Consider the following 20,200-nt stretch of genomic DNA (forward strand, 5'->3'; position numbering starts at 1 on the left):
GGAAATAAGGAACAAATGGATATAAAGGTTCCATTCGAGTATATATCTTCAGAGTTACTGTACGTGTCTTGAACACTTCTACAAACGGGTAGTCCCAATACTTGATTCTGATTGGCTGGTTGCCGTCACGTGACCGGTGTAAATATCCACCGATAACCCACTCCTTCAATCACTTTATATCATTCGCAGCTGATCTCTACATCTCTGCAGTACTGGGGGAAGGGGAGCGCTTGATTGCCTTGCAAACCCCCATGCCGTGCGGGGGGCGTCTATAAGCACCGCCCGGCTCATATGACTGTGAATGTGTGGCTCCAGGCGGCCCCGTAAAGACATCAAGCGCTATTCTCCCGTCACATAGCCTATACTTGCTGAGCAAAACAAGGAAGTGATGTGGCTCGCTCTGGTGGCGCAAAGCGTAGCTACTTTTGTGAATGTAATAGTTTTATTAGGTTAATATTGCTATATGTTTGTAACCGTTTTAGAAAAGCAATAAGCCACTCGAGCCCCCCCATGCTTACCGGGTATTTTACACTGGCTGGGGGTGTAGAAGACTCTCCGCTGCGCCTCGGGTCTGCCTACGCCTCCCAGCCAGTGTAAAATACCCGGTATAACCTGAGACCTCTCGTGGCTTATTGCTTAATTAGAGTATTTTGGCGGCCTCGACGCCCACAGTTCCAGGGGCGTTTAAAGGTGCGTGGCTCTGCTGGTGGCCTCCTTATTGGGCGGCGGGGGGTCTTCGGGGTCCAGCGCGGGGTTGTCGTACATCTCCAGGCTCTTCTTGCGGTCCTCCGGAGGGGGGGGCTTCTCGTCCTTGCAGCCGCAGCACTTGCAGCAGCAGGCGCAGCAGTTCTTGTGGCACTTGAAGCAGCAGCGCAGACAGGAGCTCACCACCGAGTCCCAGGGCTCCAGGGAGTGCAGCGGCAGCGGCAGCCAGTCCCAGGTCCGCAGCCCGGCGGGCAGGTAGCGGGGGCAGCGCGCCTGCATCAGGTTGACGACCACGGCGAACACGAACACCGCCAGGACGGGCACGGCCACGCCCACCAGGACCTGCCAGCCGGCCAGCGACAGGCCGAACACGGTGAGCGGCAGCACCAGGAAGCAGAGGACCAGGTAGAAGGCGGCGAACCAGCGGTACGTGGCCGTGATGTTGCCCAGGCCGCGCGCCAGCCGGATGGGGATGCGCGTGATGGGGATGGGGTACCACAGCATGATGCCCATGATGTTGAAGAAGAAGTGGCACAGGGCGATCTGGAGAGAAAGAGAGTGGAACACGGAAAAAGAAAAAAAAGATATCGTCAAACTTAAGCCCAAACCACGGCAATGGGTCCTGCAGACGCTACGAAGCGGATTTAGCGTTTGTCGCAGTGGCACGTCCAGTGGCACGTCCAGTGGCACGTCCAGTGGCACGCCCAGTGGCACGTCCAGTGGCGCGTCCAGTGGCACGCCCAGTGGCACGTCCAGTGGCACGTCCAGTGGCACGCCCAGTGGCACGTCAGCGCATGTCAACGCAATTGGTTCAATTGGTTCAATTCAGTGGTTGCATGACGACTCATTGGTTTGGACTTAAGACCCTCACCACAGACACACCACCCCCGTCCCAGGCCTACCCTCTAAAGGTGCGTTCAGACTTGGATGGTTAGAGCGGCGCTGATAAATGGTGTTTATGAGTTTTTAAATGTTTAAAAGTGGGGTAATGTCGTGGAAATTTAGGGATAAACATTGTAATAATACTCCAGGTTACAGGCTGGTTTCTGTCCGGCTGTTTGTTTATGATGCCACTGCCCCATTTGGTGAATGCCTTGAGGCTATCTATATGTTGGGGGTTGTCTGTGTGAAGAGCAAGCTATATAGGCTGGTGTTTCTTGTCATTCTGGGAGCGAGACTGGGTTTTCCATGCATGTAACAGGTCATGTAAGTCTTGTCTTCTTACTCGAGTAAAATCCTTATACTATATAACTCTGACATTTTGTGCTGCCTCATTATTCATTGTTTATGAATTGTCTTTTGAGTATGTGTCCCACAGATTGCCTTTACAAAGTTTACTCTGGTTCCAGTTGTTGTACACTCTCAGAGTTACAGACCTGTTACGGTCATTCAGGGCTCGCTATTTACATGTTTCTGGTAATATCATTGTTCTGTATGTCCATGGCAAAAAAAATATTTTGACTAAGTACGTGATTCTATTCTATTCTATAAACCGGGTCGACTTCGGTCACCAATTCACCAAAGGAATCCATGCATGAGATGCAGGCAAAACATTGTGTCTTTTTTTTGGTGGTAACTGACCTGCAGTGAGTTGGCCAGCGTCTCCCCGGGGGCAGCCATCGCAGCCAGGATAGCTGTGGTTGTGGTACCGATGTTGGAGCCCAGGGTCAGTGGATAGGCTCTCTCTAGGCTGATTACACCAATACCTGACGGGTAATATAAGACGTTATATTATTTTTTAAATGAAAAACATTCACCATCTTGATTCTATAACTTGATTCATCATCATCATAACCTTTATTTAAACTCGGAGTACAATTGAGGGGCAAGCCCTCATTTTCAATGTAGCCGAAATACAAAGCACAAAATACAAAAAACAACATACACTCTACAATACAGCAATATCAAAATATGAATTGTAAAACAGAAAGTGTCCAAAGCTAGAATAAATATAATAAATAGATGAGACTCAATTAAAACAGTTACATTGCTGAGTAAAAGTGCTAGAAATAATTTCCCTGAATTGACCTAGGGAAGGCAGTGATCTGATTTATATGGATTTTTGGAGTTTGTTCCAATCGAATCGATTGATTCTATAACTTTGCGTCTGGAATCTTTGAGATCTTTGAGAAGCTGAAGTCTGTGATGATGAATGAATGAACTCACCGACGAGGGGAGTTATGGCCGAGGTGAAGACGGAGCTGCTCTGGACGATGAAGGTCATTCCTGCTCCCACCACCATGGCGATGTAGCCCGTCACCCAGCTGAACGGGAAGGGAAAGTCTGGAGACCGACCAGAACCACACCGTTACAATGTAACCCAACCCTAGTCTAGTCTAGTCTAGAGTCAGACTAACCAAAACCACACCGTTACAATGTAGCCCAACCCTTCACCCAGCCTAGTCTAGTCTATGCAACTCCTTGGGAACAAACGGTTGCAAGGAGTTAAACGCTAAAACCGTCTCGACACTTTACTTTATAAACAACACCATTACAATGTAGCCGAACCTGTTGCCCAGCCGAAGGGGAAGACTAGAGTAGGCCAACTGAAACAACAACATTACAATGTAGCCGAACCTGTCGCAATGTAGCCTGCCGCCCAGCCGAAGGGGAAGTCTATAGTAAGCCAACCAAAACAACACCAGGTGGAGAGAAAGTAGCATCAACCATCATTGCAATACATTTTTCTTTTAAGTGTACAGTTCTGTAGAAAAAGCTTGTAATGAGGACCAAAACAGGAGAAACCCTTTACCTGTACTTTGTGGCTTTCTTTCTTTTCGTGATCTCCTTATCCCCCCCTCCCCCTATATTATGTGCAAATGAGTGGACATCGGACTGACCCTCAATCACTCATTCGAATGCAAATGCATGCCCTTTGAACCTTTGTATCCTACTGTCTGGCAGGTATATCTCTGTACAGTATCCTACTGTCTGGCAGGTATATCTCTGTATCCTACTGTCTGGCAGGTACAGTATATCTCTGTATCCTACTGTCTGGCAGGTATATCTTTGTATCCTACTGTCTGGCAGGTATATCTCTTTGAAAACCTTTAGTGCTACTGATTGTGCACCCAAAATGTAATTCCTGGAAACCACCACTGCTTTTTTTTTTAAGCTGATTGTGATTTTTATGGTTCTGTTAAAGATTTTAAAATAAATGGTCACACACTCTTCGGAGTCAAAGTATAACATTGCAGATTGTTGTGCCTGAGCTCTCTGTGTCACACAGCAGGACTGAAGCACCTGGAGGTGACGTCATAGAGGACTCAGACTGTACATACTGTACCTGTGTTGCTCATCAAGCATCACCACACACAGCAGGTGTGCTGACTATCAAACAGGTTGTTGTCACTGACGGCCAAGCTACACCAGGCAATGTTGCGCGCGTGCGTATGCGTTTACTGCGCTCGTACAGTGCGTTTGGATAGGACCAATATATGTCAATGATACCATGAGCTACACCAGACGCACGGATACCGCGGGCCATCCTACGCGTGCTCTAAAAATAGGATCGGTTCTAAATCTTTTACGTGCGTATAATGCCCCCATGCGCGCATATCTATATATATCCTCCCGGAAGGTCCCGCACAAATCTGCCGCGCGCCACAGATCTGGCTTACGCACTCACAGAGAAAAGCCTGGTGTAGCTTGGCCGTGAGCCAGAACTACTGAACGTAAACCTAAACCAGAGCTTCTCAATCCTTTGGATTCCAAGGACCTGAGTTACAGACCTTTAAAGGGTCCCATTTCATCAGTTACAGACCTTTAAAGGGTCCCATTTCATCAGTTACAGACCTTTAAAGGGTCCCATTTCATCAGTTACAGACCTTTAAAGGGTCCCATTTCATCAGTTACAGACCTTTAAAGGGTCCCATTTCATCAGTTACAGACCTTTAAAGGGTCCCATTTCATCAGTTACAGACCTTTAAAGGGTCCCATTTCATCAGTTACAGACCTTTAAAGGGTCCCATTTCATCAGTTACAGACCTTTAAAGGGTCCCATTTCATCAGTTACAGACCTTTAAAGGGTCCCATTTCATCAGTTACAGACCTTTAAAGGGTCCCATTTCATCAGTTACAGACCTTTAAAGGGTCCCATTTCATCAGTTACAGACCTTTAAAGGGTCCCATTTCATCAGTTACAGACCTTTAAAGGGTCCCATTTCATCAGTTACAGACCTTTAAAGGGTCCCATTTCATCAGTTACAGACCTTTAAAGGGTCCCATTTCATCAGTTACAGACCTTTAAAGGGTCCCATTTCATCAGTTACAGACCTTTAAAGGGTCCCATTTCATCAGTTACAGACCTTTAAAGGGTCCCATTTCATCAGTTACAGACCTTTAAAGGGTCCCATTTCATCAGTTACAGACCTTTAAAGGGTCCCATTTCATCAGTTACAGACCTTTAAAGGGTCCCATTTCATCAGTTACAGACCTTTAAAGGGTCCCATTTCATCAGTTACAGACCTTTAAAGGGTCCCATTTCATCAGTTACAGACCTTTAAAGGGTCCCATTTCATCAGTTACAGACCTTTAAAGGGTCCCATTTCATCAGTTACAGACCTTTAAAGGGTCCCATTTCATCAGTTACAGACCTGTAAAGGGTCCCATTTCATCAGTTACAGACCTGTAAAGGGTCCCATTTCATCAGTTACAGACCTGTAAAGGGTCCCATTTCATCAACCAATAAAACCTAGACCTAAATGTTACGGGAGCGGACTAGTGGAGAAGAGATCAAATAGAACTAAAAGACAATTTATTTTCATTTCTGGTTGAACTCGGGGAGTTGCACTCTAAAAAGCAGTGAGCAGTGAAGCTTGTAGATCGGCTATATTCAGCTTCAACCAACTGTAAAAAAAGCAGGCATTACGACGCCACCATGAAGGCCTGCAAAAAAATACATTTTAGTCTGCAAAAACAACTGTAGCTTTTGACAGAAGGGTCCTTGGGGGCCAAGACAAATCTCTCTCTCTCGGGAGACAAAAATAAAGAAACCTTGAACCTTGAACTAAAACCATATGGCATTTAGTCAACTAAAACTACATACTAAAACTACATCATTTCGGATGACTAAAATACGACTATAGATCTAAATGGAGTGTTACTCAGAAGACGCTGTACGTAGTACGTTAAGCCCAGTACCTGGGCAGCGGTGGCCGAACGGTTTGCGGAGCGGTCTTGATATCGGAAGGTCGCTAGTTCGTATCCCCGGACCGGCACGTTAAAATTACCACCGCTGAAGTGCCCTTGAGCAAGGCATTGAACCTCTACCATGAAATGTTCTATGAGCAGGGCCTGGCTGTAAACAAGTTCTTGAGCTTATAGTCCAGTTACCCTGGGTAAACATGGTACCTTTCCTTTCCTTAGTCCAGTTACCCTGGGTAAACATAGTACCTTTCCTTTCCTTAGTCCAGTTACCCTGGGTAAACATGGTACCTTTCCTTTCCTTAGTCCAGTTACCCTGGGTAAACATAGTACCTTTCCTTTCCTTATTCCAGTTACCCTGGGTAAACATAGTACCTTTCCTTTCCTTAGTCCAGTTACCCTGGGTAAACATGGTACCTTTCCTTAGTCCAGTTACCCTGGGTAAACATGGTACCTTTCCTTAGTCCAGTTACCCTGGGTAAACATAGTACCTTTCCTTTCCTTAGTCCAGTTACCCTGGGTAAACATAGTACCTTTCCTTTCCTTAGTCCAGTTACCCTGGGTAAACATGGTACCTTTCCTTTCCTTAGTCCAGTTACCCTGGGTAAACATAGTACCTTTCCTTTCCTTATTCCAGTTACCCTGGGTAAACATAGTACCTTTCCTTTCCTTAGTCCAGTTACCCTGGGTAAACATGGTACCTTTCCTTAGTCCAGTTACCCTGGGTAAACATGGTACCTTTCCTTAGTCCAGTTACCCTGGGTAAACATAGTACCTTTCCTTTCCTTAGTCCAGTTACCCTGGGTAAACATAGTACCTTTCCTTTCCTTAGTCCAGTTACCCTGGGTAAACATAGTACCTTTCCTTTCCTTAGTCCAGTTACCCTGGGTAAACATGGTACCTTTCCTTTCCTTAGTCCAGTTACCCTGGGTAAACATGGTACCTTTCCTTTCCTTAGTCCAGTTACCCTGGGTAAACATAGTACCTTTCCTTTCCTTTGGTACGTACCTGTGTTGAGGACCTTCTTGATGACCACGGCCACCTGGCCCTTCAGCATGGAGTTGAGCAGCTTGACGATGAGGATGAGGCAGGTGCACAGGATGAGCAGAGACATGGCCAGCAGGATGAGCCCCACCGCCAGGTCGGGGAGGTTGGCGTTCACGAAGATGTGAGAACCTGCAGCGTCGTGTCCGAGACATTCGTTTGACAAGTTATAGGACATTATTATAGACTCAGCGTCGCAGTCCCTCCCCCTTTCAGAACAACGAGTGGCCCAGGAAATTATCCATATAGGCTTTTCTTAAAGTATTTAGGGGGAATTATTCGTCATCTCTCCGACCTTCGATTTGAACGGAACATTTTGAATCACTTTATAGCTGCACTCTTCATGTGACCTGCAGCACCGCGCTCTGACTGTAGGTGGCGCTATCCATACCCGTTCAAAACATATAAAAATAACGGTGGTGCAGGTTGTCACACACACCAAGACTGCAGGACAAACATTGAGGCTATCCAGCCTTCACACACTGCATGATGAAGGCTGGATATAGCCCCAAACGTTTGTCCGTTTTGTTCAAAAATACAATCAATATTTTTGAACTGAAGTCGTGGTGTGTGTGTGCGAGCCACTATACCGTTGTTTTGAATCACTTCTATAGCAGTCACAGAGAGCCCACACAGAGATGGCCCACATGGGGCCCACAGGGGGCCCACACAGAGATGGCCCACATGGGGCCCACAGGGGGCCCACACAGAGATGGCCCACATGGGGGCCTGAGGTTTTGATCTGAACAAACGCCGCCCGGTGCACATGAGCCAACAAGGAAAAAGGTATTGACTTTTAATTGGCAGCGAGGACATGGAAAACAGTGGCCGCGCATGAAGCGACGACTCGGGTTCTAAATCTAGGGACTGGACGACGTGGTGAATGGAGCCCTTTGAGCAGGCAGCGAGGCTAAAGCAGGCCATTCGCTGAGTCACTTGAGGAAGTCAATGGTGGTCATTGTCCCCCCCCCCCCCCCCCGTGCACGGCCAGAGGGCCTGAGGGGGAGGGGGGGAAGGGGGGGGTCGCTCGTATTTCACAGAAGCTTCGGGGCTAGATCGGGTAATCCTGTAATTGCCGCAGGTGGACATTACGTTACGCGCGGGCGAGTCGAGGCGAGTCGTTGCTTACATTTCTCCAGGTTGATGGTCTCGCTGTGGTTTCTCTGCGTCCACCAGGTGAGGTTCTCCCCGAGCCCCTCGAACCAGCAGAGGGCGCCGGCCGTGCAGTTCTCCTGTCCCGGCACCGTCACGTTCAGTAGAGTCTGTGATAAAAAAAATAAAAAAATAAATCACACCCCGTGTGAAGTGAGGGGCGCTCTTATCATTATATACATCATCATAATACATCGTGAACAACTGAATTTATGTGATTGGTTGGTTAGCCGATTTGCTCGTCTAGATGTGACGTAAATGTGACGTACAAAGTACTCATTGTGCAGAATGTGTCATTTCAAGTTTTCAAAATGTTTAAACATCTTTTGAAAATAGCAGATCTACCAGCTCACAATGTGTTGTAAAGTAGGCCTACTTATAAGTAAATTTACTTAAAGGACCACTTCACCACTTTTCAACCTATCTTCATATAATAGGTCCTCACTAATAATCATGATAAAATGGCACGATTCTTTTCTACTCAGTCTGTGTCTCATAGGAGGGCTGTGGGCAGTTTAGAAACCGTCTTCCAGTGAAACAAGAACAGAACCATCTAAACACTACAGCATGCAGAGGAGAAGTCATAACAGAACCATCTAAACACTACAGCATGCAGAGGAGAAGTCATAACAGAACCATCTAAACACTACAGCATGCAGAGGAGAAGTCATAACAGAACCATCTAAACACTACAACATGCAGAGGAGAAGTCATAACAGAACCATCTAAACACTACAGCATGCAGAGGAGAAGTCATAACAGAACCATCTAAACACTACAGCATGCAGAGGAGAAGTCATAACAGAACCATCTAAATACTACAACATGCAGAGGAGAAGTCATAACAGAACCATCTAAACACTACAGCATGCAGAGGAGAAGTCATAACAGAACCATCTAAACACTACAGCATGCAGAGGAGAAGTCATAACAGAACCATCTAAATACTACAGCATGCAGAGGAGAAGTCATAACAGAACCATCTAAACACTACAGCATGCAGAGGAGAAGTCATAACAGAACCATCTAAACACTACAGCATGCAGAGGAGAAGTCATAACAGAACCATCTAAACACTACAGCATGCAGAGGAGAAGTCATAACAGAACCATCTAAATACTACAGCATGCAGAGGAGAAGTCATAACAGAACCATCTAAACACTACAGCATGCAGAGAAGTCATAACAGAACCATCTAAACACTACAACATGCAGAGGAGAAGTCATAACATAACCATCTAAACACTACAACATGCAGAGGAGAAGTCATAACAGAACCATCTAAACACTACAGCATGCAGAGGAGAAGTCATAACAGAACCATCTAAATACTACAGCATGCAGAGGAGAAGTCATAACAGAACCATCTAAATACTACAGCATGCAGAGGAGAAGTCATAACAGAACCATCTAAACACTACAGCATGCAGAGGAGAAGTCATAACAGAACCATCTAAATACTACAGCATGCAGAGGAGAAGTCATAACAGAACCATCTAAACACTACAGCATGTTTAGATTTTCATTATCGTGAGAACGATGGCTTCCATTTTCGCATTGCAACTTTTCAGGACTAGAAAGCCTGCAGTTTATATTAGCTTGGATTCCCCATCGATGATGACACTGGAAGACGGTTTCTGAACTGCCCACAGCCCTCTTATGAGACACAGACCGAGTAGAAAAATAAAATGCCCCATTTTTTCATGATTATTAGTGAGGACCTATTATAATGAAGCTAGGTTGAAAAGGTGTGAAGTGGTCCTTTAATAGTTATACCGCCACTGATATTAAGTAGGCCTACTAACTCCCCTCCCCAGTGCAATAGTTATAACGACATTAACCCATTCTGACCTGAGATCAGATTCATACGAGGTTTCCACTGGACACACACTGGTCTGATTAACCCATTCTGACCTGAGATCAGATTCTAAAAAATGTCAGTCGTTCTTCGATTTAAAAAAAAATAGCAGACCTACAAGCTCTTAGCGCGCCACTCGGTGGCGCGCTATGAGCTTGTAGATCTGCTATTTTTCAATAGCTAAAGCATAACATGATGCCAACACCAAAATGGGTTCCCGTTCAGAATGGGTTATACATGGATGACATCTAAAGGGTAGGAGATGTCTCCACGGAACAGCTGCATCAATCATTAACACGGAGAACTGATAACGAGGTTATCGCACTGACTGTACTGTCATGTACTGTTATCTGAAGCATCAGATAACATGCAGTGTGTAGCTGTGTAATTATATCAGTGTGTGATAACGATGAAGGAATCCTTACAATCTCCTTTCTGGTCTTGCACCAGATCTTGATCAGGCTCTTGTTTCTGGCTGCTGGGTCGCCGGTGGCGATGTCGTTGATGACAGATTTGTCCAGCTATGGGGGTGACAGACAGGCAGGCAGACAGACAGACAGGCAGGCAGGCAGACAGACAGACAGACAGACAGACAGACAGACAGGCAGACAGACAGACAGGCAGGCAGGCAGGCAGGCAGGCAGGCAGACAGACAGGCAGGCAGGCAGACAGACAGACAGACAGGCAGGCAGGCAGACAGACAGACAGACAGACAGACAGACAGGCAGGCAGGCAGGCAGGCAGGCAGGCAGACAGACAGACACACATTATAGTCAGGGAATATGCTATCGAAACAATGTCCAATCTGGGAATTAATGAATTCCTTACAGAGACATTTCTTCACCAAGGTGTTTTGTAAAGGTGTCTATAGTAACACCTAGCCTATAGGGCAATATGTGACAGCAGTTTCCATAGCCTAGAGGGCAATCTGTGACAGCAGTTTCCATAGCCTAGAGGGCAATCTGTGACAGCAGTTTCCATAGCCTAGAGGGGAATCTGTTACAGCTGTTTCCATAGCCTAGAGGGGAATCTGTTACAGCTGTTTCCAAAGCCTAGAGGGGAATCTGTGACAGCAGTTTCCATAGCCTATAGGGGAATCTGTGACAGAAGTTTCCATAGCCTATGGGGGAATCTGTGACAGCTGTTTCCATAGCCTAGAGGGCAATCTGTGACAGCTGTTTCCATAGCCTAGAGGGGAATCTGTGACAGCAGTTTCCATAGCCTAGAGGGGAATCTGTGACAGCAGTTTCCATAGCCTAGAGGGGAATCTGTGACAGCAGTTTCCATAGCCTAGAGGGGAATCTGTGACAGCAGTTTCCATAGCCTAGAGGGGAATCTGTGACAGCAGTTTCCATAGCCTATTAATAAACAATCTCTCAGTGCAGTAAACGCTGTGAGAGATGCAGTCGTCGGCGGTGTCTATATGACTACCTCGATGATGGCGTCGGTCAGGGGGTCCGTGATGACGTTGAGCAGGTCGGGGGCGTTGTCGCCTCCCTGGATGTTGAAGGAGTCGATCATCAGCTTGGTGAGCTTCTCCAGGACCCCCGTGGCCACCTCCAGGGGCAGCAGGACCATCACCGACATCCAGTTGAAGAAGTCGTGGACCGTGGCTCCGGCAAACGCCCTGAGGGGGAGGGGAATAGGTACAGTAGAAGTTATGGACCGTGGCTCCGGCAAACGCCCTGAGGGGGAGGGGCATAGATACAGTAGAAGTCATGGACCGTGGCTCTGGAATAGATACAGTAGAAGTTATGGACCGAGGCTCTGGAATAGATACAGTAGAAGTTATGGACCGAGGCTCTGGAATAGATACAGTAGAAGTTATGGACCGAGGCTCTGGAATAGATACAGTAGAAGTTATGGACCGAGGCTCTGGAATAGATACAGTAGAAGTTATTAATGGACCGAGGCTCTGGAATAGATACAGTAGAAGTTATTAATGGACCGAGGCTCTGGAATAGATACAGTAGAAGTTATGGACCGTGGCTCTGGAATAGATACAGTAGAAGTTATGGACCGTGTCTCTGGAATAATAATAATAATAAAACTTTATTTGTATAGCACCTTTCATGACATGAAATGCAGCTCAAAGTGCTTTACAGAGAAATGGAGGATAAAAGAAAAGCATGGCAACAACATTAAAAACAAGCAGTAATGCAGTGAGGACATGAATAACAAAAAATAAAAGATCAATTAAAAGCAATGTTGTAGAAGTGGGTCTTGAGCTGAGCTTTAAAAATGTCTACAGAGGCTGCCTGACGAAGGTACAGTGGGAGCTTGTTCCATACCGACGGCCCGTAGAAGCAAAAAGCTGCTTCCCCGTGTTTTTTAGTTGCCATTTTTTTTGGCAAAGCGAGCAGGCCGGCAGTGGAAGACCTTAGGGGGCGGTTTGGGACATATTTAGGCAGGCAGTCAAGTAGGTAGGAAGGTGCGAGACCATTGAGAGCTTTATAGACAAGTAAAAGAATTTTAAAATCAATCCTAAAAACAACCGGAAGCCAGTGCAGTGATGCCAAAACTGGAGTAATATGTTCTCTCATCTTAGTTCTAGTTAAAACTCTGGCTGCTGCATTTTGGACAAGTTGTAGTCTGTCAGTTGTTTTCTTAGGCAGTCCTGAAAAGAGTGCATTGCAGTAGTCAAGCCGAGAAAAAACAAAGGCGTGGATTAGCGTTTTTGCATCGTCCAAGGACAAATAGGCTCTGATTCGTGCAATATTTCTAAGGTGAAAAAAGGCAATCTTGGTAACATGATTAATGTGTGAATTGAAATTCAATTCAGAATCAATAATAACCCCCAGGTTCTTTACTTTACTGTTACTTTCTACAGTCAGGTTACCAAGTCTGCTTATTATTGATTCTTTCTGCTCACTAGAACCGATTATGAGAACTTCTGTCTTATCCTCGTTTAGCTTGAGAAAGTTCTCACTCATCCAACATTTGATGCTAGACAGACAGGTCAACAGCGGGTCTAAAGCACAGGGATCATCTGGAGCCACAGAAAGATAAAGTTGGGTATCATCAGCATAGAAATGAAAATTGACTCCGTGGTTGGTAATGAGTTCGCCCAATGGCAGTATGTACAAGGAGAAAAGCAGAGGGCCAAGAATCGAGCCCTGTGGAATACCAGAGCTGATGTCGTGTTTGTCTGAGTCAAACTCGGCTAGATTGACAAAGTAACTTCTGTTTGATAGGTAGGAGGAAAACCAGGACAGGGCCGTACCAGACAGGCCTATCCAGTGTTCCAGACGCTGTATTAAAATTGAATGATCAATCGTGTCAAATGCAGCCGTTAGATCTAGGAGTAGGAGAACAGATACATGTTTCTTGTCAGCAGACACCCTAAGATCATTAATTACTTTTACAAGTGCTGTTTCTGTGCTGTGACCTTTCCTAAAGCCAGATTGGAATTTGTTGTGCACATTATTGTTCTGTAGAAACACATCCAATTGATGAAAGATGCATTTTTCTAAAACCTTGCCCAGAAAGGGTAGATTTGAAATGGGTCGATAGTTACCCAAAACAGAGGGATCAAGATTGTGTTTCTTGAGTAGGGGCCTAACTACAGCAGTCTTCAGTGAGTCTGGGAAGACACCTGATTGTAGAGAGCTGTTTACAATTTTTAGGATATCTCCAATCACACTGTCCAAGACCTCTTTGAGAAACGTGGTGGGAATTTTATCCAATGAACAGGAGGATGATGTCATCTGTGATATAGTTTTGCGGAGTTCATCTTCATCAATTGCGCAGAACGTTAATAGGCTCCCCCTGGAGAGATCTACTCTGGGACCATTAGCTGCTGTTTGAGGGTTTGCACTAGCAGCAGCACCATTCATAATATCAGCTCTAATGTTAAAGATTTTGTTATCAAAAAAGCATGCAAACTCATTACACTTAGCTTTAGAGGCCGGGAATGACTGCTTGTAGGACTGGGGGGGGTTTAAAAGTCGTTCAATGGTAGAGAATAGGACTCTGGCATTTTTCTTGTTCTCATTAATAATGCCAGAGAAATATGCCTGCCTTGCTAGACGCAAGGCTTTGTTATAGGCGACTGTTGACTTTTTAAGAATCTCTAGGTGGATGGTGAGTTTGTTTTTTCTCCACGCTCGCTCAGCTCTACGACATTCTTGCTTCAGTGAGCGTGTATGCTCATTTATCCAGGGTGTTATTCTGGTGTTATGTTTCTTTTTTGTTTTCAAAGGAGCCACTATATCAAGAGCTGACTCTAGTTTAAGATTAAAAATTTGAACCATATCATTTACTGGGGGGGTATCGGGCAGGGGGGGCCCCAGATGACGAGAGAACTCGTCGGCTGCAGAAGAGCTAAAAAAACGCTTTTTTATGGTATATTCCGTGATGTTTTTCTCTAGATCAGAGACAGTCATATTAAAACACAGCAAATAGTGGTCTGATAGCTCAGGCCTTTCAATAGTCCTTTCCACAGTGATGTTCAGCCCTCTAGAAATCACCAGGTCCAGAGTGTGCCCATGTTTATGTGTAGGCCCAACAACATGTTGGATAAACTCAAAGGAGTGCAATAACTCTAAGAAGCCCATAGCCACAGCATCTGTAGTATCATCCAGGTGAAGATTAAGATCACCTGAGATAAGAGTTCTGTCATAGTTAGTGGAGCAGATAGATAAAAGTTCTGATATTTCTGTTAGAAATATTGCCTTACTGCATTTTGGCGGGCGATAAATGCTAATCATTGGCATAGAGGGTTGACCAAGTAGTGTAGTGGCCTGGTATTCAAAGGATGTAAAGCTGCCAAGGGTCAGAGCCTTGAATTTTAACGTGTCTGAAAAAATTATTGCCAGTCCACCTCCTTTCTTAGCCTTACGAAAAGAGTGAATGAAACTGTAGTTTGCGGGACAGGCTGGCGCTAGGAGAACAGCTCCATCCGAGCCAAGCCATGTCTCTGTTAGAAAGATTATATCTAGCTTCTCTTTACAGATTATATCATTTACAGAGGAGGACTTATTTGTTAGTGACCTGATGTTAAACAAGGCAAGGTTAAGCTTGTTGTCACATTTTTGGGGGCTGTGATGCCTGTGAGGTACAGTGACCAAACAGCATTCTCTCTCCAGACCACTCCTTGTGTTGGACACTCTATTTGAAATAACAGTAGAAATGTTGTGAACCTCAACCTGTGCAATGATTGAAACACCAGGCTTTCTAGAAGCATGGGGTCCATACATGTTTGTTGCTGCGCATAATGGACCCTGTTCATATCAGTTATCAAATGTATTTTCTAGGCAATCTGGAGCTGGGCTTGACATATGGGGCGCCGTCAGTCGGTAAACTCGTCTGTTAAGGGGGGTCGACTTTGTTCCAATGTTTATCAGGTCCACCATGCCCGGGGTGAACGAGAGGAGATGTATTGGTGAGGGAGTTAGAAATTCCTCAGTATCTTCTCCACCAGGGTACGCTGTGACTTCATGCTCTGTGATTTCTTCTCCACCAGGGGACGCTGTGACTTCAAGCTCTGATGTTTCTTCTCCACCAGGGGACGCTTCAAGCTCTGATGTGTCTTCTCCACCAGGGGACGCTTCAAGCTCTGATGTGTCTTCTCCACCAGGGGACGTTTTGACTTCAAGCTCTGATGTTTCATGCTCTGTGATTTCTTCTCCACCAGGGGACGCTGTGACTTCAAGCTCTGATGTGTCTTCTCCACCAGGGGACGCTTCAAGCTCTGATGTGTCTTCTCCACCAGGGGACGTTTTGACTTCAAGCTCTGATGTTTCAAGCTCTGATGTTTCTTCTCCACCAGGATACACTGTGACTTCAAGCTCTGATGTTTCTTCTCCACCAGGGGACGCTGTGACTTCAAGCTCTGATGTTTCTTCTCCACCAGGGGACGCTGTGACTTCACGCTCTGTGAGTTTTACTCCTCCAGGGGGCGCTGTGACTTCACGCCCTGTGAGTTTTACTCTTCCAGGGGGCGCTGTGATTTCACGCTCTGTGAGTTTTTCACCTCCAGGGGGTGTTGTGACTCCACGCTCTGTGCGTTTTCCTCCTCCAGGGGGCGCTCTACACTCTGTGCGTTTTCCTCCACCAGGGGGCGCTCTAGGCTCTGATGTTTCTTCTCCACCAGGGGACGCTGTGACTTCACGCTCTGTGAGTTTTACTCCTCCAGGGGGCGCTGTGACTTCACGCCCTTTGAGTTTTACTCTTCCAGGGGGCGCTGTGATTTCACGCTCTGTGAGTTTTTCACCTCCAGGGGGTGTTGTGACTCCACGCTCTGTGCGTTTTCCTCCTCCAGGGGGCGCTCTACGCTCTGTGCGTTTTCCTCCTCCAGGGGGCGCTCTACGCTCTGTGCGTTTTCCTCCACCAGGGGGCGCTCTAGGCTCAGTGCGTTTTCCTCCACCAGGGGGCGCTGTGACTTCACGCTCTGTGAGTTTTTCTCCCCCAGGGGGCGCTGTGACTTCACGCCCTGTGAGTTTTCTCTCCCAATTCATGTTTTCAGGTAACACGTTACTGGCCAGTTTGGAGAGTTGACAGGGATGCTTCATGTTATGAAGCATGTTGGTGGAAAATAATTTAAGACCCAGCTTGTTTAGGTGTGTTGCGTCTACAAAGAGATGTCTTCTGTCCCAAAAAAAATTGAAATTGTCAATAAAATTGAATGATTTTTGCAGGGGTGTTTCTCTTGTGCATTCCGTTGAGAGCCATTTGTTGAGTGCAAACAATCTGCTGAAACGCTCACTGCCTGTCATCGGGGGCAGTGGGCCACTAATCGTAATGTCAACATCAAGAATGCTAGACACAGTGCTCAGGTCTTGCAATAAGGCACTGAAATCCTGTTTTAGGATTTCAGATTCTCCTTTTTCCGCATCACGTGCACCGATGTGCAGTATCAGCGTTTTTACCACGGGATGAGCCAGAGCAATCTTTTCAATTCTTTCCCCTATAGTAGAGACTGTGTCTTTGGGAAAACATAAAACCTTTATCTTTTTGTTGCTTTTAAGATACTTTACAGCCTGATCGCCGACAATCAGAAATTCAGTAAATTCCTCTCCATTTGCTCGTCTTTCTGAGTGGCTCTTAGATCTTACCGTGCTCGGAGTGGCGTTGACACGGTTATCTGATGGCCCACTATCAACAGGCAGCAGAGGGCTAAATCTATTTGACAACATAATTTCCCTTTGGGGAGGCGTGGATTTTGATTTACTTTTCACATTTTTCTTTTGCGGAGGGGTGGTTTTGGGTCGGGCTGGGAGCGTAGGCCAGCTGGTCTTATCAGGGCTCCGAGTCCTTCCACTTAACCGTCCTTTCATGTTATCTCTGTTCGTAATCACCGTGGAGATAGGGTTGATAACAGGCGGAGAATTACTCACAGTTTTACGTCCTTTCGAGTCCTTTGGCCGTGCGCCGAGGGTACTCCAGCCGAATGTCTTATTCTCCGTGTGATTCTCTTTCCCATGTTTTACTCCCAAATTCACTCTTAAAAGGTGTAATTCCGTTTCCAGGAATGTAATCTTTTGAAGCAGCTTCTGAAAGTCCTCTGAAGAGATTGCTGGGGCCATGGCTGGTTATTTGCCAAGTATCCAGAGCCAGTTAGCTATATGTTGCTAGCTAGTGCCAATAGATACAGTAGAAGTTATTAATGGACCGTGGCTCTGGAATAGATACAGTAGAAGTTATTAATGGACCGTGGCTCTGGAATAGATACAGTAGAAGTTATGGACCGAGGCTCTGGAATAGATACAGTAGAAGTTATGGACCGAGGCTCTGGAATAGATACAGTAGAAGTTATGGACCGAGGCTCTGGAATAGATACAGTAGAAGTTATTAATGGACCGAGGCTCTGGAATAGATACAGTAGAAGTTATGGACCGTGTCTCTGGAATAGATACAGTAGAAGTTATGGACCGTGTCTCTGGAATAGATACAGTAGAAGTTATGGACCGAGGCTCTGGAATAGATACAGTAGAAGTTATGGACCGTGGCTCTGGAATAGATACAGTAGAAGTTATGGACCGTGTCTCTGGAATAGATACAGTAGAAGTTATGGACCGAGGCTCTGGAATAGATACAGTAGAAGTTATGGACCGTGTCTCTGGAATAGATACAGTAGAAGTTATTAATGGACCGAGGCTCTGGAATAGATACAGTAGAAGTTATGGACCGTGTCTCTGGAATAGATACAGTAGAAGTTATGGACCGAGGCTCTGGAATAGATACAGTAGAAGTTATTAATGGACCGTGGCTCTGGAATAGATACAGTAGAACTTATTAATGGACCGAGGCTCTGGAATAGATACAGTAGAAGTTATGGACCGAGGCTCTGGAATAGATACAGTAGAAGTTATGGACCGTGGCTCTGGAATAGATACAGTAGAAGTTATGGACCGTGGCTCTGGAATAGATACAGTAGAAGTTATTAATGGACCGTGGCTCTGGAATAGATACAGTAGAAGTTATTAATGGACCGTGGCTCTGGAATAGATACAGTAGAAGTTATGGACCGAGGCTCTGGAATAGATACAGTAGAAGTTATTAATGGACCGTGGCTCTGGAATAGATACAGTAGAAGTTATGGACCGTGGCTCTGGAATAGATACAGTAGAAGTTATGGACCGTGTCTCTGGAATAGATACAGTAGAAGTTATTAATGGACCGTGTCTCTGGAATAGATACAGTAGAAGTTATGGACCGAGGCTCTGGAATAGATACAGTAGAAGTTATGGACCGTGTCTCTGGAATAGATACAGTAGAAGTTATTAATGGACCGTGTCTCTGGAATAGATACAGTAGAAGTCATGGACCGAGGCTCTGGAATAGATACAGTAGAAGTTATGGACCGTGTCTCTGGAATAGATACAGTAGAAGTTATGGACCGTGTCTCTGGAATAGATACAGTAGAAGTTATTAATGGACCGTGTCTCTGGAATAGATACAGTAGAAGTTATGGACCGTGGCTCTGGAATAGATACAGTAGAAGTTATGGACCGAGGCTCTGGAATAGATACAGTAGAAGTTATGGACCGTGTCTCTGGAATAGATACAGTAGAAGTTATGGACCGTGTCTCTGGAATAGATACAGTAGAAGTTATGGACCGTGGCTCTGGAATAGATACAGTAGAAGTTATGGACCGTGGCTCTGGAATAGATACAGTAGAAGTTATGGACCGTGTCTCTGGAATAGATACAGTAGAAGTTATGGACCGTGTCTCTGGAATAGATACAGTAGAAGTTATGGACCGTGGCTCTGGAATAGATACAGTAGAAGTTATGGACCGTGTCTCTGGAATAGATACAGTAGAAGTTATGGACCGAGGCTCTGGAATAGATACAGTAGAAGTTATGGACCGTGTCTCTGGAATAGATACAGTAGAAGTTATGGACCGAGGCTCTGGAATAGATACAGTAGAAGTTATGGACCGTGGCTCTGGAATAGATACAGTAGAAGTTATGGACCGTGTCTCTGGAATAGATACAGTAGAAGTTATGGACCGAGGCTCTGGAATAGATACAGTAGAAGTTATGGACCGTGTCTCTGGAATAGATACAGTAGAAGTTATGGACCGTGTCTCTGGAATAGATACAGTAGAAGTTATTAATGGACCGTGTCTCTGGAATAGATACAGTAGAAGTTATGGACCGAGGCTCTGGAATAGATACAGTAGAAGTTATGGACCGTGTCTCTGGAATAGATACAGTAGAAGTTATGGACCGTGTCTCTGGAATAGATACAGTAGAAGTTATGGACCGAGGCTCTGGAATAGATACAGTAGAAGTTATTAATGGACCGTGTCTCTGGAATAGATACAGTAGAAGTTATGGACCGAGGCTCTGGAATAGATACAGTAGAAGTTATTAATGGACCGTGTCTCTGGAATAGATACAGTAGAAGTTATGGACCGAGGCTCTGGAATAGATACAGTAGAAGTTATGGACCGTGTCTCTGGAATAGATACAGTAGAAGTTATGGACCGAGGCTCTGGAATAGATACAGTAGAAGTTATGGACCGTGTCTCTGGAATAGATACAGTAGAAGTTATGGACCGTGTCTCTGGAATAGATACAGTAGAAGTTATGGACCGTGTCTCTGGAATAGATACAGTAGAAGTTATGGACCGTGTCTCTGGAATAGATACAGTAGAAGTTATGGACCGTGTCTCTGGAATAGATACAGTAGAAGTTATGGACCGAGGCTCTGGAATAGATACAGTAGAAGTTATGGACCGTGGCTCCGGCAAACGCCCTGAGGGGGAGGGGAATAGATACAGTAGAAGTTATGGACCGTGGCTCTGAGGGGGAGGGGAATAGATACTTGATACCATGCGTTGTCTT

At 45.6% G+C, this 20,200-nt stretch overlaps 1 protein-coding gene across 1 annotated transcript in view; it reads right to left on the reverse strand.

The window, feature by feature from the left end:
- Positions 1 to 684: 684 nt before the first annotated feature.
- Positions 685 to 20,200, reverse strand: part of LOC308319543 (sodium-dependent phosphate transport protein 2B-like) — a gene marked incomplete at both ends in the record, with an annotated part of 23,029 nt that continues 3,513 nt past the window's right edge. Inside the window, 7 exons of the mRNA XM_080769648.1 lie at positions 685 to 1,248; positions 2,287 to 2,411; positions 2,872 to 2,988; positions 6,859 to 7,026; positions 8,024 to 8,156; positions 10,330 to 10,425; positions 11,336 to 11,531. Coding sequence (XP_080625774.1) covers positions 685 to 1,248; positions 2,287 to 2,411; positions 2,872 to 2,988; positions 6,859 to 7,026; positions 8,024 to 8,156; positions 10,330 to 10,425; positions 11,336 to 11,531 — 1,399 coding nt within the window. The remainder of the gene's footprint in view (positions 1,249 to 2,286; positions 2,412 to 2,871; positions 2,989 to 6,858; positions 7,027 to 8,023; positions 8,157 to 10,329; positions 10,426 to 11,335; positions 11,532 to 20,200) is intronic.

Source organism: Protomyctophum bolini (genome assembly GCF_963924005.1).
Source record: "Protomyctophum bolini genome assembly, chromosome: 8".
Lineage (NCBI taxonomy): Eukaryota > Metazoa > Chordata > Actinopteri > Myctophiformes > Myctophidae > Protomyctophum > Protomyctophum bolini.